Genomic DNA, 22,631 nt, shown 5'->3' with positions numbered 1-22,631 from the left:
GTACATTTTTAACTTCTTGATAAATTGGCTTATCCAGAAACAGGTTCGCATGATTGCCCTCAAATCCTCACGGGTACTTCTTTGTAGGCGCATGACATTTAATTAATTAGCTCGAGAAAAAGTGTCCGAGAAGCAGATTTTGTTTTTGTTTTTGGTCACAAAGCGTGCTTTAATCCTTCCTCGCGAGGAGAAGAAGAAGAAGAAGAAGAAGCAGATGCTTTATTCCTTCCTTTTTGGCTTTAATTGGATTAAAAAAAAAGAGAACTCTTGTCTTAGCAACTCTGAATGGGAATATATTAAATACTAATACAAACACTCAATTCTAAAAAAGCTAGGATCCAGAGTGTCTAGACGCATGCCTAAGCTTCATTTGGACGTCAAAGCGTTCTAAAGCCACCAAAAATATAAAAGAGAAGGAACCGTGCCCGCCGCTTAATGATCAACCACCGCACGGTCCGGTCCGGTCTTCACACAGCTCATGGCACAGAGGAAGGCAGCGACGCAGGCAAGTTAAACGGGATCCCAACCATTGCTCCCCCCGGACCCATGATGGCTCCTGCAGCACAAGCCACAGGCTTCGTAGTTGGGATCCTCAGGCAGCTCAGCCCACCCCCAGGCACTTCCATGCACTCTGATGGAGGCCTCTGCATGCCCGTCCCAGGGATGCAATTCCCAGCAAAATCAAACCCCGCATTCTTGAAGAAGAGCTTTGCACAGTCCTGGCTGAACCCAGAGAAGAAGTTGTAAGACGCCGTAAGGTTTGCAAGGCTCTTCAAGTCACATACCAAGTCAGAAAGCTCCCCTGTTAGCTGGTTGTGTGCTATGTTAAGGACCTCGATCCCAGTGAGGCACGACAGAGAGCCTGGGAGGCGGCCTGCGAACGAGTTGAAGCTCAAGTCCAAGACCTCCATCTCTGATAGATACCCAAGTCCCTCTGGAATGCAGCCTGTGAGCTTGTTGTTGAGGAAGAGGATCTCTCTAATCCCAGCACCCGTGTATCCAAAGCTAGCAGGAAGAGACCCCGAGAACTTGTTGTTAGCTAGGGTGATCACAGTGGCTGGAGCGCCCCAGATGCTCATGGGGATCTGGCCTTCAAACTGGTTGTTGTTGAGGAAGATGGCATCCAGGTCCTTCTCAAAGACCTCATCTGGGACCTCCCCTGAGAAGCTGTTGAACCTGAGGTCCAGATACTTGAGGTTTGGGACGACGAGAGTTGAGGTTGGAAAAGGCCCTGAGAGGAGGTTGTTGCTGAGGTCCAGCTCTGAGAGGTACTGGAACTCTCTGAATGAGTCCGGGACCGTGCCTGAGAATCTGTTGCTGTTGAGGTGGATGATAGAGAGGTGGGTGAGGAGGGAGAGCTCCTTCACCAGAGATCCCTTGAAGTTGGCACGGTTGAGATCTATGCCTGCCACCACACTAGTAATAGCGGATGAGGACATGTCTTCCGGGGGATCCGAGCAGAAGATACCTTTATAGGAGCACACATCAGGGCCAACCCAGGAACTCAGAATCCCTGATGGGTCCTCTGTTATGGCCGACTTCCAGGCTTGGAGGGCTGCGTACTCCCTGCTGGGGATGGGATCTGAGGTGCTGGGTGGTGGGGCTTGGGGGCTGGTGGTCACAGTAACACCCCTCCCATTGATCCAGACTCCAGCTCCACCACCAATTCCAATGTAAGCCGATGAGGCTTTGGGGAAGGAGAGGTTTAGAAATGCAAGCAAAGTGAACAACCAAAGGCTCTGCATTTTGGGTAGGAGATGGGAATGAGTGGATTTCCTCTGCGACTGGTTGTGGTTGGTCTGGTGAACGCGGTGGGTTGATGGGCTCTGTGTCTCCCACGGCGCAATGGCTGTTCGATTTATTCGGTTGGTGCTATTGTCCGACGCTTGGCATCATGTTATTGGAAGTGTTACTGTAATTTTCTGTGTATTTGTGAAAGGTAGGGCGGAGGCGATTTAATGCGTCAGAAATTTATTAATGACCTGGGTCATGAGACCTTCAGGGTTTGGTGGAGCTCGTGGGGGCTTATTCCTCTCCACATGCATCGTTTCATAGGTCAAGGAGTCGTACGCAGGCCTGGCCGTAATGGCCTGCAGCTTCTGAGCCTTTCTAACCTTGAAAGGATGTAAAGACGAAGAGGAACTGCTCCGTATGACCGCATAGATGTAACGTTTGGCCGGAAACAAATGGCTTCATGAGGAGTGCCAGCTTCCAATTCGTCCAGGCTCAGTGGGAAGTGCACAAAGTATGCTCATGACTCATGAGGAAGAAGCCAGCAGCAACTGGATCCACAAGCAGTCACCATTTCACACCAACATTCTGAGTGGAACTTGGTGTGAAGTTTGGAACACTTTTAAGCGTGGACTTCTCAGTATCCTCCATCCAATCCTTCATTGGAACCGTTGTTGTTTCTGTTGAAAAAAAAAAACTTAAATGCGCACGCGGCCAAAATCTCGGGCCGCGTGCGCGTTTGAGAAAAAGGTAACGCCCAGCGGGCGTTACGCATTTGAAAACGGACGCGTTTGAAAACGCGTCCGCAAATGACCAAACGGCCCCTGTAAAAATTCCTATTTAAATCCCTTGATTTCATCTCTTTGTAAGCACGAAAAATTTCAGAAAAATAGTGGAAAAATTCTGAAAAAATTCTTCTCCCTCTTAGCCACTTCCAAATTTTATTTTTACATTTTTATTCAGTTTATTTAGTTCTTTTCATTCCGTTCTTTGCTGGATCTGCAAGTTTGATCGGGTTCGCTTTGACTTCTTCCGAGACGTGCCGAAGAAGAGGTTGTAGGGTCGTCGTATCTCCGAGAAGGATTGCCGGATGACCCGTACGTGGGGGCAAATACTTCTTTGGGACAGCGTCTACGCGCTTCGACCTGCTTTCAATCAGGCTACTTTCTTCTACCTTTATTTTTAATTTAATATTAGTAGATTGGTAGGATTTGAAATTCTATGATATAAACTTATTAAATGCATAGATTTACTTTGTGCTAGAATAGATTTATTTTGTATTAAAATAGAATTATTTGGATGCCGAATGATATGCATGTATATTATTTCCTTTAAGATTTTTTTATTAATTGAATTTATAGATTTATTTATTTAGTTAGGAGATATATTGCTAACAATCCAAAGAAGTATTTATTTTTGTTAGTAATATATAATTAATTAAATTCTTTATTACAATTGTGGCATATTAGATTTTAATTGCAATAATTGTTTTTGCTAGCACATCATCAATAATAAATTATTCTAAAGAGTTAATAATTTGGTTAACCTCCAAGAGGTTTATTATACCTCCATTTGGACTTCTCAAGGAGTAATTTCCAGATCCCATTCAAACGGGAAATTCGGAAATTGGTTGATACATAATAGTTAATCTATTGAATTGACTTATTAGATCTCAATAAATTATTCTAATAAAGGAATAAATATTTTAATTCGCTGAATTGACATTTTAGATCTTAATTACAATAATTGATTTGCCATAAAATTAGTAATCAATTATTTCAATAAGGCAATAATTCAAATCTAACATATAATTCATTAAATTGATATTTTAGATCTCAATTAAAATAATTGATTTGCTACTACTAAATTAGTAATCAATCATTGCTAATTCGGAAAATTCAAACGAAAAATTTTGAAATTAGTTAATCCACAATATCTAATTTAAATTTGCATTTAGGTTATTTTAAATATTGAATTTGTGTGATTTCTAGTGATTATATCCACTAACTAATAGTGTCTAAGAAAAGCTTGTCAAAAAGGCATACGTGCCTAAGAAAGGCTGGTACTTAAGTGAGCCTAGTGCTCCACCACCAATCTGGAGCTGATCTGGCTATTAGTTTTTTGGATATATCAATTAGACATCCAAAGTTCAATATAAATATTACTGCAATCTTTTGACATAGATTTTTTTGATTTCAATCAGGTTTCTGTCACTATTCTGTAACCCTGATCCTATGGCCTCAAACACTAGTGACCATCTTAGTGCCAAACCTGAAAAATTTGATGGCCATAACTTTAGGAGGTGGCAGAACCAAATGCGGTTCTGGCTCACCACATTAGGGTTAATCTCAGCCATAGGTGAAAGTACGATCGAAGTTGATAACGGGTCCAACCCAACTACCTCTTCCAACACTGAACATTCTGCCTCCACTAGCACACCCTCTAGGACACCTGATGAGATAGATTATCATTGTATCCATAGAATTCTAGGTGCTCTTTCTGAGAGGCTGTATGATATCTATTACACAGCCAAGAGTGCCAAAGAACTCTGGGACACCCTAGATAGCAAATATGGTCTTGATGATGCTGGGGTAAAGAGGTTCAAGGCCTCCGATTTCAATAAGTTTAGGATGGTGGACTCAAAGCCTATGAATGACCAAATTCATGAATTTGAAACCCTGATCCACCAGCTTAGGGCTAATGGAACCAATTTGGATGAATCATTCCAGGTAGCCTGTTTGATAGATAAACTACCTACTTCCTGGTCTGATTTTGCTAAGACCCTGAGCCATACCCAAGGAATTCTCACCCTAACCCAAGTCTTAAACTCCATTAGGATTGAAGAGCAGCATAGGCTCAGAAATAATACCTCTACTGGATCTAAAAATAATGCATATAATGTAGAAGCTCCTCCTAAGAAAAATCAGAACCGACCCTTCCGTAAGAATTTCAAGAAGAAACCCTACAACCCTAGAAACCCTAACCACCACTACAATGGGAAGCCTATTCAATCCCAGGAGCAGAAGAAGAAGAAAGAGGAAGGTGGTGCTCGTTTCTGTTATGTGTGTGGTCGGACCAACCATTTGTCTCCACAGTGCTTCTATAAGAAGACTGCACCTCTTCAATCTAAGAAGAAGGGTCCACACACATCCAGTGCTCAAGTCAACATGGTGACTTCCGGCGCTGGCTCCTCTGAGACAGCTTTCAGGTCTGTTTCCTTCACTCCTGAAGTTAACATGACTTTACAAGCACTAGATTGGTGGATTGATACCGGAGCTGGTATTCATATTTGTTCGGATCGTTCCTGGTTTTCTTCTTACCAGATCTCAAGTGGAGGAGCTGTGATCATGGCAAACAGCTCGGAGGCACGTGTGTTAGGAGTAGGACGTGTGGACTTAAAGCTTACCTCTGGAAAAGTCCTGTCACTGCACGGCGTCCAACATGTTCCAGTTGTTAGGAGAAACCTCATTAGTGGTTCTTTGCTTGTCCAGCAAGGCTTTCGTCTTGTCTTTGAGTCCAATAAGGTTGTAATTTCTCATGGTGTTATGTTTATTGGAAAAGGATTCCTTAGTGAAGGATTGTTCAAATTGAATGTAATAGCTCCTTCAATAAATGAAAATCCTTTGATTATGAATATAGAGCCTCCTTCTATTTGGCATGGTAGATTAGGTCATGTAAATTATAATTCAATTAAGCAACTTATGAACCTAAATCTAATACCAAAAAGTGATCTCAAGAACCATGAGAAATGTCAAACTTGTGTAGAAGCCAAACTCCCTAGGAAGCCTTTTAAATCTGTTAATAGGGATTCTGATCTATTAGAGTTGATTCATAGTGATGTTTGTGACTCTGGTAGAACTTCTAGGGGAGGTAACAGATACTTTGTAACATTTATAGATGATCTATCGAAGTTCTGTTACATCTACCTAATTAAAACCAAGGATGAGGTGCTCAGCAAATTTAAAATTTTTAAGATTGAAGCTGAGAACCAACAGGAAAAGAAAATTAAAATTCTTAGATCAGATCGGGGAGGTGAATATACATCAAATGACATAACTCAATTCTGTGAAGATCATGGAATCATTCATGAAGTGACTGCACCCTATTCTCCCCAATCAAATGGAGTAGCAGAAAGGAAGAATAGGACTTTAATGGATATGGTGAACTCCATGCTTATAAGCTCAGGAGTACCAGAAAATTTGTGGGGGGAAGCTCTTGTTTCAGCCTGTTATATCCTTAATAGAATTTCCTCTAAAAATAATGATCTAACCCCATATGAAGTTTGGAAACATAGAAAACCTAATCTTAGCTATTTAAAAGTGTGGGGGTGCTTGGCAAAAGTAAAAATACCTGATTTTAAGAGAAAGAAAATAGGCCCTAAAACAGTGGATGCCATATTCATAGGTTATGCAGCCAATAGTAATGCCAATAGATTTCTGGTAATAAGTTCAGAAATAAATGATATTAGTAACAACACTATCATAGAAGCCAGAGATGCAACATATTTTGAAGACACCTTTCCACTTAAGACTAGAGTAGATAGCGGTATAGCTAGTAGCTCTAGTAGAATAAGGACAAGAACAATAGAAGTAGAAGCAGAACCTAGGAGGAGTAAAAGATCCAGGATAGAGAAAACATTTGGAGATGATTTTTATACCTTCCTAATAGAAGACTCTCCAACTACCTTTGAGGACGCAATGAAATCTTTGGATTCACCTTTTTGGAGAGAAGCTGTGGACAATGAGATGCAATCAATTATCCAAAACCATACTTGGGAATTGACTGATCTTCCTCCTGGTTGTAAAACAATAGGATGCAAATGGATCTTTAAGAAGAAACTTAGGCCTGATGGCTCTGTAGATAAATTTAAGGCTAGATTAGTTGCCAAGGGCTTTACTCAGAGACCTGGGGTAGATTTCTTTGATGTTTATGCACCTGTAGCTAGGATAACTACTATTAGGGTCCTTATAGCATTAGCCTCCATTCATAGATTAGTGATTCATCAGATGGATGTTAAGACAGCTTTTCTAAATGGAGACTTAAATGAAGAAATTTATATGGACCAACCAGAGGGATTTAAAACCCCAGGCCAAGAAAATAAAGTTTGCAGACTAGTCAGATCTCTTTATGGTCTTAAACAAGCACCTAAGCAATGGCATTTGAAATTTGATGAAACCATAATGACATTTGGATTTGAAATCAATAGCACAGACGAATGTGTATATCATAAGAGAGTTGGACACAAATTTGTGATCTTGTGCCTTTATGTAGATGATATACTGATCTTTGGGACAGATCTTCAGATAATTGATGAAGTAAAACAATTTTTAAGTCATAAGTTTGATATGAAAGACTTGGGACAAGCTGACTTAATTTTAAATACCAAAATAATTAGAAGTGCAAATGGAATTGAGTTATCCCAAAGTCATTATGTTGACAAGATACTCAATAAATTTAATTATTCGGATTGTCAGCCTGTCTCTACTCCCTTTGATCCCTCTACACATCTTAAGAAGAACTTAGGAACTCCTATCCTTCAAAGCCTATATGCTCAAATCATAGGCTCACTAGGATTCCTAACAAACTATACTAGGCCAGACATAGCATATGCTGTAAATAGACTTAGTAGATATACTGTTAATCCAAATAGAGATCATTGGACAGCATTAGAGAGAATTCTTAGGTATCTTAAGGGTACCAAGTCCTATAGTTTGCACTTTAGTGGGTTTCCTGCTGTTCTAGAAGGCTATAGTGATGCCAACTGGATCAGCGATACCTTAGATGTTAAATCCACCACAGGATACGTCTTTCTCCTAGGAGGTGCTGCTGTGTCTTGGAAATCCACCAAACAAACCTTAATATCTAGGAGTACCATGGAGTCTGAACTGATAGCTTTAGACACTACTAGCACTGAGGCTGAGTGGCTCAGAGATCTACTTATAGACCTTCCTGTAGATGAGTCACCTTTACCACCTGTCTCCTTACATTGTGACTGTAAATCTGCAATAGATAAGTGCAACCAAGAAAATGCCAATGTAAAAATGAACAGGCACTTAAAAGTACGTCATAAATCATTGAGATATAAATTGAAAAATAATGTTATTGCCTTGAATTTTGTAAAATCAGAAAATAATTTGGCTGATCAGCTTACAAAAGGTTTATCTAGAACAGTGGTTCTAGAGTCGTCGAGGGGGATGGGGCTTAGCCCATAAAGATAGATCACCATGGTGGGAACCCAACCTTAAAAGGTTCAATGGGTAGAAACAAACCGGAGTGTGACTAAGAGGAGCACTATTTCATGTTTTCCTCATCCCTATGGCGCTAGTGCTCATAAAAGCAAGCGGTAGGATGAGTTCGTTTGTATAACTCTTAATGAGTCCGAGACCGAAGAGGCAGGAGCTTCCTTGCTAGCTTCCTTATTAGGACTCACCTATATGTGCAATCGTGAGGCCGCGATTATGGGAAATGGGCGATTCCCTAAAAAGCACATGATAGATACCTGCGCATGGCCATAATAGCGCAACCCGCTTAGAACCCAGATCGGGCTATATTATGTGTGTTGTTGATTTAATCTGAGCCATGGACCGAGGTTCAAGGTTAAGACCACCTTGGCTCCACAGATGTAATCAATTGTCACTAAGTGAAGGTTCAAACCGAAAGGTACCTACACCTATTACATAATATAAGATATCCAGCATTTTATTTTGATTTTAAAATTATTTAAGTTTTTTTTTGTGGGGGATTGTTGAAAAAAAAAACTTAAATGCGCACGCGGCCAAAATCTCGGGCCGCGTGCGCGTTTGAGAAAAAGGTAACGCCCAGCGGGCGTTACGCATTTGAAAACGGACGCGTTTGAAAACGCGTCCGCAAATGACCAAACGGCCCCTGTAAAAACCCCTATTTAAACCCCTTGATTTCATCTCTTTGTAAGCACGAAAAATTTCAGAAAAATAGTGGAAAAATTCTGGAAAAATTCTTCTCCCTCTTAGCCACTTCCAAATTTTATTTTTACATTTTTATTCAGTTTATTTAGTTCTTTTCATTCCGTTCTTTGCTGGATCTGCAAGTTTGATCGGGTTCGCTTTGACTTCTTCCGAGACGTGCCGAAGAAGAGGTTGTAGGGTCGTCGTATCTCCGAGAAGGATTGCCGGGTGACCCGTACGTGGGGGCAAATACTTCTTTGGGACAGCGTCTACGCGCTTCGACCTGCTTTCAATCAGGCTACTTTCTTCTACCTTTATTTTTAATTTAATATTAGTAGATTGGTAGGATTTGAAATTCTATGATATAAACTTATTAAATGCATAGATTTACTTTGTGCTAGAATAGATTTATTTTGTATTAAAATAGAATTATTTGGATGCCGAATGATATGCATGTATATTATTTTCTTTAAGATTTTTTTATTAATTGAATTTATAGATTTATTTATTTAGTTAGGAGATATATTGCTAACAGTTTCGTCAAACTACATGCGACAAATATAATAGGATGACTCATGAAAGAAGTGTTATCCTACCCAATTTTTTTCTTCCTGTCCTGGCTCCAAAAAAGGCTCTTCACAAATATAACTGGAAAAAAAAAGAAGCTTCGCAAAATAATCAACGGTAACATCATGAATCTAGGCTCTTCTATCTTTATAGGCCTCTGTTGAGTCTAGACACTTGATAGCTTCTCTATGTTTTCTTATTATAACTTGTAGCTATTTATCTACTACTAAGGACTAATTTCTTCCCAATGTCGGCAAACATTGCTGCTTACCTTTTGACATTGCATGTAGTATGTGGCTTTATATCTATTGCTTCGTGATTAAAGTTGCGGCACACTTGATCTCTGGAGTGGTCCCTCTGCATTGTGGGGTGGGCATCAATGTTGTTCCCCACTGCAGAGTCTGCAGTTATGAGGAAGCATCTCATAATTCCATCCTGTTGAATTTTCTTCTGCAATACTGTACGCATACAGGCTTGGCATAAAAAATAAAAAAAAAAAGCAGAGCTAGATAAGGGTATAATTTTTGGACTGGTAAAAATATCTTCCCTTTTTTTATGGTAAAATATCTTCTGACGTTTGAAGTACGTTATCATCCCAAACCGAGAGGAACTATGCTCTTTTGAGAAAGTGTGGTCAAAAAAAAAAAATAATGATATGTTTTTTGTTTGGTTCGAGTTTTCAAACGAGAGAGATGGAAAAATTGTATTTCTATGAAAATATGATTCTCACATTTCATAGAAAAGTCTTTCCTACGAGAAATATGAGAAAGTTATTTTTCCATGAGACAAGAATCACTCCATCTTTATTTTTTTTTCAAAAAAGCCCTTCAGCATTAAAGACCTGATTTTTATTAAGGATATAATAGAAATTACACATAATTTTCTCAGAAAAGTGGATGTTCAACCAAACATAAGAAGTCTGAAAATCTGTCATTTTCTCATGTTTAATCAAACATACCAAAAGTATATTTCTAGACATTCTTTTTCTACTATAATTTTTTTTTTTAGAAATCATATTTCTAATATAAAAAATAAAAAAAAAAAAAAAAAAAAAAAAGAAAAAAAAAGAGGGGGGGGGGGGGGGGGGGGGGGGGGGGGGGGGGGGGGGCTTAAGGAGCCCTTTGTGTTTTGGTTTGGGAGATCTCGTTACATCGCTCCATATAATCACCGCCGATTTTAACCCTCCGATCACGATAATCAACTGCCCTGATTGGAAAAAAAAAAAGTTGAGATCTAGTGAAGTTATCTAGCGAGAATGTTAGGTCAGGAATCAGGATGTAAATTAAAAAATACTAACAGGGCATTTATGTACCTTCTCCGGCGTGAGAATTAAGCCATAGGGAGTGGACTTTCGTTCTTCCACGTTCTCTGCCACCGAGACGGAGAGGATCGTAGGGTTTCTACTTTCTAGATGAGGGGAATCCCCAGTTAATCCCCACCCCGTCTTTTCCCCGAAGAATCGCCCGATTTGTTGTTCGGAATCGGGATCTTCTCGCTCGTAGCTTTCGAGCGAGATATCCATCGCTTGAATCGGTCTAGATTCGAGTTCTCAAGTTTCGATCTTTTCCGTAGCGCATTGATTCGATGCCGCTGCTTCTAGATCGGCATTCGATTCGAGAGATTTGGGCTGTTTCCAGAAGGATTTCTTCGAATAGAATCTTCTCCATTTCTTGCTGTCATTGTTGCTTCGATACGTGGATCGGAGCTAGGGGAGGAATCGAGTAGGGTTTTTGGTTTGTTTTCGATCTTTTCTCGATCGGAAACCTGCCGTCATGAGGATCACGGAGTTGGAGGACGGGGGCTTGGACGATTCTGGCGGTCGGGAGATCGTGCCGATCAAGGCCAAGAGAGCGCTGATCGGGGCGGGGGCGCGGATTCTCTTCTATCCGACCCTTCTCTACAACGTAATACGGAACAAGATCCAGGCCGAGTTCCGATGGTGGGACGAAGTAGATCAGGTTCTTGTTTCTTGTCACTTACCTAATTTCCGTGCTTGTGCTCTGTTATCTTTCAGTTTCCTATCAATAGGTCATTGGCCCTTTTCTTGGTGCGGGTATACATCGGTTGGTGATTTACGTGTTACTGTTTTGTGGAATCCTTTTCGTGGAGAAGATTTTATTTATCCTTGCATGCAAAGGAATTGAATCTTGTGGAATTAGCAATTTGAACCGGTCAGGAATTGCCAATTCAATCCGGGCATATCTGACCGCCGGTTTGGTTTGTGCTGGATTTGGACTTGCATTAGGGGATTGAATCTATTGTAGCATGTCATACTCTTTCTTTTGTTCAGTTTGATTGCATGCCACTTATTTCTCAATTGCACTATATAGAATTGTCTATTCTCTCTTAGGGAATTAAAAATGATCTCTTGGTAAAAGGTTTATAGTGAAATTTATGTTCACAAGGGAATCTAAATGGGCATCTCTTGTAGTATGTTAATAAAAATATCATTATATTTAATCTCTCATGCATGTATTGCAGCTCGAGATACTCATGCTCCGTAGGATGATGTTGACTGGGCCTGTTAGTCTTTGCTTTACTCATTTGCACTGGTATTTATTTTTCAGTTTCTCTTGCTTGGGGCAGTTCCATTTCCCAAAGATGTTCCGCGCTTGTGGCATCTAGGGGTTCAGGGTGTTGTTACCTTAAATGAGACATATGAGACTTTGGTCCCATCATCATTGTATCAGGCAAGTGCTTCCTTCTCATGTACTCCTACTTCTGATGATGAGATGCCTCAAAAATATTAATTTTATCTATTCAGATAAGCTAAGCAATCTAGCAGCATATATCCATTTTGTGGCACTTGAACAGTCATCGCTCAATCTTAAAGCTTGTGACAACTTACATGCATGTTATAACCTAAAATTTTATAGCAGTTTTTCATTGTAATGTATTTATATATGAAAAGTTATACAATTTAGTGCTGCATTACTTCATCAATATTAAATATGACATGATATCTTGATCAATCTATAATTTGACCTGGTATCAGCAAATTATTGTTTTTGTTGGTTAGCATTTTTGGGATGCTGTGTTGTTAATGAAGTTGTTTATACATGTTCATTTTCTTTTTGTGGTTTTCAGACTTATGGCATTGATCACCTAGTGATTCCCACAAGGGACTACCTTTTTGCCCCTTCACTTGTGGATATACGCCGAGCTGTTGATTTCATCCACAGTAAGTAAATATAACCATGCCTTGCTATGTATGGAGTGATACTGTTTTTATAATCAGAGATTATCTATTTTCATATAGCTACATTTTGGCTTCTTTTTTGCGTTACCTTGTAGCACTTAAGTATTTACTTCAGGATGTGAGGCCAGCTGATTTGACAGTACTAGTAGCAATGATGCCTTGCAATTCATAAAATGATTCCATTTTCATAATCTGAGATTCTCTTTTTCCCGCGGCTACCTTTTGGCCCATAGCTACCTTTCGGCTTCTTTTTTAGGTTATCTTTGTAGCACTTAAGTATAAATTACTACAAGATGTGAGGCCAGCTGATTTGACAGTACTAGTAGCAGATTATATAAGATCTTCAAGGTTTGCTCTATTTGATAATTTCTTATATGGCAATCATGTGACTTGTCTTCAATGTGCCATGGGATTGCAGCTTAGATTTTCCCCCTTTATTTTGGATTAAAATTTTAAAATAAATCATTCTTTGATGTGATTCATGTACGGTGCATGACTTATTCTTTTGTTAGGCCAAAGAGAGACTATTTAATGGGCTATATTGGTAAAGAAACTGATTTTGAGATGTATGATCATTGAAATGGTAAAATTTGTAGGAAAACTTATATAATAGATTATGATACCAGCTTCAGAGTATGGTTACAATGTTGAACATTGAAGTGCACTCTTGTGAATAAATTGAGCCTCGTTAATATCAGGAAATGTGAAAAATTGTGATGATTTGTCATGTTAGTACATTATACTGTGCTTGTGCACAGTGCTAGGAGTTAAAGAAGGTGGAGGAATTGTTTAAGGTTGTATGAATATATGCATCATAGATCAAATACGAGCCATCAGAAGAGGATCTTGGATAAGGGTTGCAAGTTCAGAAAGGAAAATTGGTATTTCTGTTGGTAAATCTGGCAAACAGGTACCAATTTAACTAAAGGACCGGAAGCAGCACATCTTTAGTGAGTTTTAGTGATGGAATTCAAAAATAAATCTGATGACGCTAGAAGTTACAAGCATCTTTGTTCTTTGTATAACTTGATTACATATATAATATTATATATGTAATATTTGTTAATTATAACCTGATATTTTGACTATATTGAGATAGCAATTTGCTCAGTCATTAGTCTTTACTAGCCACCCTTGTTTCTAAAACTATTCTTGATTCCAAGTTTGGAAACAGTTGTAAAGTTTGTTTTGGTCCTAGGACCAGTTTGGAAAGATCATATTTCCTTTCCTTTTCCTGCTAACCATTATATTATGTCAAATGTGAAAAGTATCATGTCATGTTACCTCAATAATGTCAGTTTATCTGTTTCTCTCATGGGCTCTTGATCCTTGTACACTTACCTTAATAATATTTACTTGAAAATATTTTGTTTATGTGTACAAATGAAGTTATCTCATTTTATTGGTTCGTCCTATTCAAACCTACAAAACTGGACCTTCACGGGTTATGCAGTTTTCTCATATTATTGGCTCAAATCAGATTCTGTTTACAAATTGCAATATTTGGGGCATCAATTTATGTATACATCCATCTGAGCCACCAACTGATTCTACACTTCTTGCTGTTAAGGAGATGATGATCGGGGAGTAGGGAGTCACCCAACAATTAACTCAGGCGCGTGTTGCAGAAATCAAGCAGACTTATGTAGTTGATCTATTAATCTGTTTGAAAAAAAATAGTGTGTTATCATATGTGCAAACTAAGTAATGTGGAATGGATGTGATGAGATGTCTGTTTGATATTCGTAGTCACAAACTTGATTGTTAGTGTTCTATGGCATTATAGATGTTGATTCCTTATTTCATATGCTGATGTGCTGAAATGGGATTTATCTTTTCCTCTGTAAATAAACATAAAGTTCAGGTTTTCACCTTTGCTTTTTCAAATTCAGGAAATGCATCATGTGGGAGGACTACATATGTTCATTGTAAAGCTGGGAGGGGGCGCAGTACAACTATTGTCTTATGCTATTTGGTAACTTAATGCTCTCTGAGTACAAGGAATTTTTGAGAACTGCTCTAACTTTTGTTTTTTTTTCTTCCCCCATCCACCCTACTAACAAACTGTGAAGCATAACATAGATTGTTGTGTTTCATGGGAAACATGCTGACATGCCCTAATGTCCAAAATTGTCGTAGGTGAAATATAAGCATATGACGCCTGCAACTGCTCTGCAGTATGTGCGATCAAGAAGGCCTCGAGTACTCTTGGCTCCTTCTCAATGGCAGGTATGGAATATATACTTTGTTTTGTAGCTGAAATAAATATAAAAAGAACACTCTAATGCTATGCATAGGTGAAGCATGATTGTGGGAAATGTTTGTCAGACAAATTTTTCTAGTGAATTCCTGTGAAATAGTACAAACTTATTTCTTTCTCTAACTTTCAAATAAATCTGGTTCAGACCATAACTGTTGTGTTGAATCCTTCAGAAGATAAATGTGTATATTTATGGATTAGTATTGATATGCTGATAATATACGAATTATCTATGCAGCTCTGGAAGTTGAAACTTGGACTTGGTTCATTTAATTAATTTTCGAATGTAATCTTGGCATTGGAGGCAATCCATTCTGGTCGTTGGTGATCCAAAATTTTGCCTGCAACTTTGGGATGAGCTCTTTAACAGTTGTTAATGGATGTGCAAATATCTGGTTATGCTTCTAGAAATGCAGTGTTTTACCCTGAAAATTGAATTCCAAAGCATATTTAAGTCTATACATTTTTAGAATCCTTATTTTCAATAGCTAATCATCATTATTCCTTTCTGGTAAGAGTTCTTTTTTGAATTTAGGCATCTTGTTTGTTTTCAATTGGCTTCTTTGGATCCAAACGTTCACAATGTCAAATATGCTTTTCAAATTCAGTTGGTTTTACAATGAAGAGGAACTGCAATAGATGATGTCTCTTGATGTCACCTTTGATATTTGGGTTCTACCTATAAATTTCCTATTCATTTGTTGGACAGGTGTTGTAATCATGGGGCTTTCATGATGATCATCTCTTGATCTTGTGTGGCGAATGGTTCTTTGTTCATTGCACTATATGATCATTTTTGAAGCTCCACGTGGACAATAACCATCTTGGAAAAGTAGAAAGCCTGCAATCCCATTATTCATGTGCTGGCCTTTCTGATTTATACCAACGAAAGAGGAACTAGCTCGTCCAGTTCTACTTGCATATCATAATTATAAATTTGCAACTAGTGAACAATATGGTAGTTACAGATCTGATTTAGAATGAGAACTTCAATTCTGGCTCTAGTTCAGTATCTTTTCATCTGGTGGCTTTTTTGTGGAAACCTTAATTGGTTGAGTTGATATTCCTAGTGTATCTTAGAGAGGGGAATGCTTTACTTTGGAATAATGTGGCTATCCTCTTGAAAACATAAACAATAACCATAATGATAACCATCCAGTCTCTTCCCAACTATTTGGGTAGGTTTTGTGTATCTTCATCTTCCAGGAATTCATATTTAGGGCTATTTCTGTTGTTATTTCAAGTTTGTTCAATAATTTTTCTCACGAATCCCAACTTCCATCTACCTTACCTCTTCCTCCCCATCTTCTACATGCTTCCACAAAGATTAAAGCACACTTGGATGTGGCTCTCCTCTTGAAGAGAGTGACAAAAATTGTGATGTCCCATGAAATATTGCATCTCTCTCTCTCTTTCTCCATTCCCTTCTAAAGTTACTGGAGAAAGATTATCATTTGGCTCGTTCTTGATGCAGTTCCTCCTTGGAACATTTTGTTTTGGCCAATAAAATTGCACATCCACTCTAATGTATGGTCCATCTGATGTTTTCTGTTATTATCGCATTTACCTAGTTGCTTTATATTATATGCAATATCAAGTTGTTAATATCAGTATTCAATGGTTATCAAAAGAAACTACTAGTGGACAAGTGTACAAATTGCTGCTATTTATACAAGTATAGGACTGACTGGAGTTTTGGCATCCTTATGGCTATCGCTACATGTTCCGACATTTTTTTTTCTGATTTATCCACATGTTATTGCATATAGGCTGTTCAAGACTTCAGCAAATGCAAGTTGGAAGTCTCTGCAACTAAAAACAGTACACCAATGACATGTTCGCCTGCAGGGGATGCGGTACTGATAACAGAGGCAGATCTGGAAGGTTATGGTAGCTATGAAGATGCCACTAGGGATCTTAGCATCTCATCTTACAGTATTGCTCGAGCCAGGCCCATGATAGGGAAGCTGTCTTGCCTCTTTGCATCTCTGAGGGTTTCCAGTGGCTGCTCACCAGTTGCCACCCGGTTGCCAGAAATACGAGCTTGCTAGTTGAACATACTTGTGGTCAACAAAAGAATAAACTTGTGTAATGTAAGTTGTGTGAAGTTGAAGAATAGTGAACTTATTGCAGGAATATGCTATTGTATATATGGTTGGTAGGAATACCTTGGTCTCCAAATGTGGAAATGTATATCAGGGAACCCATCTGTATTGAATTGTAATTCCAGTTTGCTCATGTTTGGTCGTTGTAGATTCTGTAAAGCGAAGGGAGTAACTGGTTGTATTTATTCTAGGCATAACTGGTGATTCTTACATGCATAATTATATGACTCTTTTATCTGCACATGTAAAGAGTGCGTTTCAGTTCTTGCCAGAGGAAAGCCTTGCTTTAGCATTGCCATATAGAGGCACACGCTTTATATATGTTTGCTGCCCTCCAATTATAAGCTCATTGAAGAGAGGCCTCTGAACTCACAATTATATTATTGTTAGCCTGTGGCTTCCAAAACTTTTGGTGCATGGGAAATGTTTGCTCCTATGCTGATTATCCTACTCTCAACGAATTTGACTGGCAAAATTGTGTTGCATGTCGTCATGAGCATATGTAGCAGTAACTACAATACTAACTGCTATATTGTCATTTCCACAAATAATTGCATACATCCATGTCGTTGCTGAATTTTTAGAATTGTTTTACATTTTCCCTTTTGTTGGAAACCTTGACAGCTTGATTATTTGTTTTACAGACAGCTTTGTTGCTCGGTTGGGGTTAAAAATGAACGAAACTCCATGCAGCCCAACAGGTCCACTGCTGGGTTGGCCTTTCAGAGAGAGAAGCTACAGGCTCAATGGACGAGGATCAATCTTACTCCAGTTTACCAACATTTTGCTCGTTCCAGAATTTGTCACCGAGGAAGCTTCCAAAGATGAAAGTGAAAAGTTTGAGGTTGTTTTCTACAGAATTATTTAAGGTTGAGGTGGCAACCGTATCTAACAGGTACTTATTGGTAAGAGTTCCGAATTCCAGTACCAGGATAAGCAATCAACGGCATGATCCATTGTCAATTGAACGGGCCATCAACTTCAAATATTTGCCGGAATTGCATGCACGAAGACCAAGTACGTGTAGCGGGAACGGGCGGTTGAGCGGCACCGAAGATCCAGTCTCCTTCCCCTATTATTCCTCTTCCTAAAACCCCAAATTTAGAGAGGCTTAGAAGAGAGCAATACGTGGGGAGAGAGAGAGAGAGGCGAAAAGAAAAGAAAGGGAGGAAGAGAGAATACGAAGAAGAAAAGAAGATGTCTTGGCAACCGTACATCGACGACCATCTGATGAGCGAGATCGAGGGCCACCGCCTCACCTCGGCGGCGAACGGCGATTATCGGACTCGACGGAAACGTCTGGGCCAAGAGCGATGGGTTTCCAGAGGTATATTTATTTCCAAAGCTCTTTCTTTTCTTTCCCATCTCTATTGGATTTTAACCGCATTGTGCTCCTCAACTGTTTCTTCATTTGATACTGGTGGAAGTTTTATAATTATTATTCTTGTGATCGTCCGTCCAATAGAGTTTGTAACAGTAGATTGTAGTTTTACATGCAATGGTTCTGTTTGATCGATTTAAATTACAGAAAATCATGCAATCGAATTTTTATAATGTTATCCATTCTCTGATCTGGTTATTATTGGATTTGGATGGGTTAATCTGACTTGTTTGTGTTTTCAGAATGAGATCAGATCGCTCGAAATGTATCTTTAACTGAACCTAAAGATTGATTTATATAGTAGAACAATATTGTACAAATGTTCCAAAGGGATGTCTATCCTAACACTAGTGACAACATGCCAAGTTTATTTTTGATCTCAAAGTGGAGAATATCATTTCTGATATCGTATCAGCCCTAGGATAATATGACTCTTTTACGAATCTTTTTCGAACATGAGTTTATATATACATGTTCTCTAAGCAACTTGTTTTTCCTTGAATTGGCATTATTTTTCTCATCTTAAGTATCTCGTTAATTGCGAATGCTGTTCTTTGCTGCAACTTCTTTATTGCATTTGCTAACTGAGAGGGCTGCTACATTTTTTTTTGTTGCGTCTTCAGTTTAAGCCTGAGGAGATTGCCAATATTATGAATGATTTTGCGGAACCGGGGTCCCTAGCCCCCACTGGCTTGTTTCTTGGGTCAACAAAGTATATGGTAATTCAAGGGGAGCCTGGATCAGTTATCCGGGGCAAGAAGGTGATGATTTTCTGTGTCATATATTTTTCCTGATTCTTATCTCCATGCTGAAATAGTTCTTGGTTTTTCTTGGCTTTGCTGGTTCTGAAGTTTGAAGATTCTATACCGCCTTACCGTTTCTTTGCTCATTCTTGGCTTTTCTTATAGTGTACATGAAAATTTGACAGTTTATGAAGGAAATAATGCATATGTTTTAAATTATTTATGCTAATTTTTGTTAGATTTCTTATGCCCTGAATATGTAATTGATAGAAAAGTGGGTGGTTGTCTTATTGGTGCATTGACTGCTCTAACACTATTTACTGCCTCCTTTTCTACTGATTGAGTAGCATTGACTGCTCTTGGTGATTGAAATGCATCAAGTATACTGTTCATTAATGCATTTTCCATGTAAGCATGGTAAAAGGAGGCAGAGCTATAATCCTGGTGATTGTTTATGATACTTGCTCAAAATTGAAATGTTTGTTGCATTTTTAATTAATAGAAGACCATGGCTCTACGATTGAGACATCTGCTTAGATATCTCTTTTTCCTTTTTCAATTATGATCATATATTTAAGCTAATCCTCCAATGTCATATCAAATATAATCTACTGATTATTTCCAACGTAAAGGAAAAGGAGTTTAATACCCCCCAAAAAAAGGATTTGTTGATTTCTTATTCACACAGCTCAGTTGCCCATTTGTCGATTCTTGCCTAATGGCTTTACCTAGTTCTTTTCACGTTCTTCCTGAAGTCCTACCATCCTAAAGTGCTTTTTTTTTTAATACCAGGGGTCAGGTGGCATTACCATCAAGAAGACCAACCAGGCACTAATCTTTGGCATCTATGATGAGCCCATGACTCCAGGGCAATGCAACATGGTTGTTGAAAGAATGGGTGACTACCTTATTGACCAGGACATGTAGTTTGCCATTGGGTGCATTCTTCTCATTCTTCTTTGAGATGTCAGATCTCCACTCTTTCTCACACTTTTAGCAACCACTTTCCACGATCATGAATTAGCATTTGCCACTTCCATGTTGAGGCAATAATTTTGTGGACAGAGAACAAGTTTGGTTTGATTGTATTCCTTGTTCTTTGCCATATGGTCCTCGCAAGGGTCTTTGGATCACATTTTTGAAAGTAAATGCAATTCTCATCAATATTTAGCTCTAGTAAATTTGTGCTTTGTTGCTGGTGTTTTTTCCTGTCAATTCAACAATCCATATTGCATTTTATCCTTAGAGCTGTTCCCTGCCTCCTCTTTTCCTTCTTTTTCTTCTTTTTTTTCCCTGTTTTTCATTTACCTTGCAATTTGGAGCTGATAAACTTTAATCGCATTTTTCTTCTTCCTCAAATCTAAAAGGCTTTGGAGCTATTTTGGGATTAATTGTGTGAAATCAAATGATCAGTTGATTTCCTTTTGGAAAAATATTGTCAGATAATCTTTAGGCCATAGTCATCTTTGCATTTTCATTATCATTGGTCAGGGAGTACTCGTAGGCTTTTTGAAGTCGTACATACTAACTGGTGTGAAAATAGAGTATCACATTGGAAACAGCATGATCATTGATATCTGAAAAAAACAAAACTTTCCTTTTTCCCCTTCTCTTGAGTTTGGTTTTTCCCGTCATCCTGTGATCGTGTGAACCTGATATCCTCAAGCTTTAGTTTTGATAGCGGTTTGAGATTATGTATCATTAGTTGGACGCAGGCAATATACATGAGAGATGGACTGAGAATCATACTCTGTGAAATTGCGGTTGTTTAAGAGAAAAGTGATTTACAATTATAAAAGAACTTGGAGTTGTTTGGCATGGAATCATACAGGCAAGACTAGCCAAAATGCTTGCAAAGCTCTCTCTCTCTCTCTCTCACACACACACACACACTCTTGTTTTTATTAGCTTTTGCCTTGGATAAGTGGAGTTTTGGAAATGCTTTAGCTGACATTTCCATTTTATCCCTGAGCTCTAGTCCTACAGTTGAACCCCTTCTAATTGCCGACTGTAAGAAATTTCTGCCCGTCCTACATTAAAAACAGACTTCTGGAAGTCTTTCTTTAGAAGAAATTTAAAAAAATTGATGGAACCCTCCAAGAAAGAAAAAATACAAAAAAAGTGGTAACTAGTCATCGTTTATATTGTACTTAAACCTCTCATTAGTCAGACTATACAAACGATTGATCAGTTAATGCCACCATTAGATGCTTTCATCACTTTGTTTTCGTATATCAGATGTTTTTTACTGATTTTTTGTATTGTTCCAGGAAATAGCTTTGAGATATCTAAAGTTACTAACACACTAACAGACCATTTTTATTGTCAGTACTTAGTTATGCTACTGTGATTGCCCGAGTCAAGAGACCTGTCTTCTTTTAACAGCAAGGGAAGTATGAGGGCTGACCACACTTTCCGACAGAAAATAATTGGAACAAGCAAAATCCCACTCACTCCACCCACACCTTTTCCCGGGTTCATGATTACTGGTTTGCAGGTATTCCCTTTAGATCTGTTAACCAGGTTGTTTGGATGCTGAGTTGGTTCTTTTCAACTATTTCCTGAGTGGTAGGTCTTGGATTTAGATTAGCTAGGCCGAACCTGTGGTCCTGCTCTAAAGCTCTGAGGTCCCCTTCTCTGAATGGGGAAAGAATGATCTTGAAGGTACGATTTTCTAGTCGCATTTCCCATCCTCAAAGCAACTGGTGATGTCTCTTCTTTATCTACAAGGAGAATACTGTGAGGCATCTCTATCATCCAAACATAACCTGCAATTGTTAGAATAAAAGCGATAGGGTTTATGCAAAGCGAAGTGCTAAATGTAGCACGGCACGCTTTTTTTAATTTTTTTTTTTTTTTTATTTTTGAAGATTATTTCTTTGTCATAGCTAGGGCTTTAAGTTCCGCAATGGAGGTACACCACTGTTGTCCGTTCTTCGGTTGCTTGGCCTGGGTGGGTGTTATCAGCATTGCTAGGTTTTAAATCTCTGGTATTTGATGCAATTTGAATCCAAGTTAAGAAATCGAATTAAGCCATGAGAACTTCTCTACGAAACTAATAAGTTTTTTCACCCTTGAGGTCAAGTATGTCTAATGCAAAGACAATGAAGCTAAACACAATTCAAATGCATGTTTGTTTGTTGTTTGTGGTTAATCGAGCAATTATGGAAGTTTACCCACACCAGTTAGCTAGTCATTGAATCATGGCAATTTAAAGAATTGCTTTTAGGAACATCTTATGGTTCAATATTTTTTAATATACAAGGGTTAAGCAGCGGCAATATGAGAGAGGACCAGCCGAACTCCAAAAGGAAAAGGACTTGGATACGAGGCAATAGTTTTCTAGTGCATGCCTATAGTTTAAAAAATAAAACTAATGTACTGTGTTTAGAAAAGGGGAGTGTTTAACAACATAATAAAAGCAAAGGAGTTAAAGAAAAGCAAAAATGAAAGAAAATATTGAAAAACTTATGTAGATTTGTAGAATATATTGCATGGAGTTTGGATTCTCTGCCGTGCATGATCTAATAATTTTGAATGGCCACTAAGCCATATAATTATAAAAATAAATGGCTTACCAATATATTTAAATATTATATATTAGCATTGTGCTTAATAGCTGTTTTTTTTAAAGATTAGATGAGATGGAAGCTATCCAGGACATTTCTTTTGCTATCCATGTTTGATGTACTCAAGTGGCAGGAGGTTGCCGTTAGGGTGCG

At 38.6% G+C, this 22,631-nt stretch overlaps 2 protein-coding genes and 1 pseudogene across 2 annotated transcripts; 2 read left to right on the top strand and 1 right to left on the bottom strand.

The window, feature by feature from the left end:
* Positions 1–202: 202 nt before the first annotated feature.
* Positions 203–1,943, bottom strand: LOC103710223 (leucine-rich repeat extensin-like protein 3). Its single transcript, XM_026805873.2, has one exon. It carries the CDS (start codon positions 1,743–1,745, stop codon positions 477–479), a length of 1,269 nt encoding a protein of 422 aa, XP_026661674.2. The 5' UTR covers positions 1,746–1,943; the 3' UTR covers positions 203–476.
* Positions 1,944–10,534: 8,591 nt separating this feature from the next.
* LOC103710225 (phosphatidylglycerophosphate phosphatase PTPMT1-like) lies at positions 10,535–17,028 on the top strand. The gene is made up of 6 exons (XM_008795874.4): positions 10,535–11,179; positions 11,789–11,911; positions 12,309–12,402; positions 14,313–14,395; positions 14,560–14,649; positions 16,450–17,028. Exons 1-6 carry the CDS (start codon positions 10,994–10,996, stop codon positions 16,729–16,731), a joined length of 858 nt encoding a protein of 285 aa, XP_008794096.2. The 5' UTR covers positions 10,535–10,993; the 3' UTR covers positions 16,732–17,028.
* A 248-nt stretch (positions 17,029–17,276) lies between these two features.
* LOC103710226 lies at positions 17,277–20,481 on the top strand (annotated as a pseudogene).
* The last annotated feature ends 2,150 nt before the right edge of the window (positions 20,482–22,631 follow it).

This window comes from Phoenix dactylifera, chromosome 9, assembly GCF_009389715.1.
Source record: "Phoenix dactylifera cultivar Barhee BC4 chromosome 9, palm_55x_up_171113_PBpolish2nd_filt_p, whole genome shotgun sequence".
Lineage (NCBI taxonomy): Eukaryota > Viridiplantae > Streptophyta > Magnoliopsida > Arecales > Arecaceae > Phoenix > Phoenix dactylifera.
This window is presented reverse-complemented; position numbering and strand designations above follow the sequence as displayed.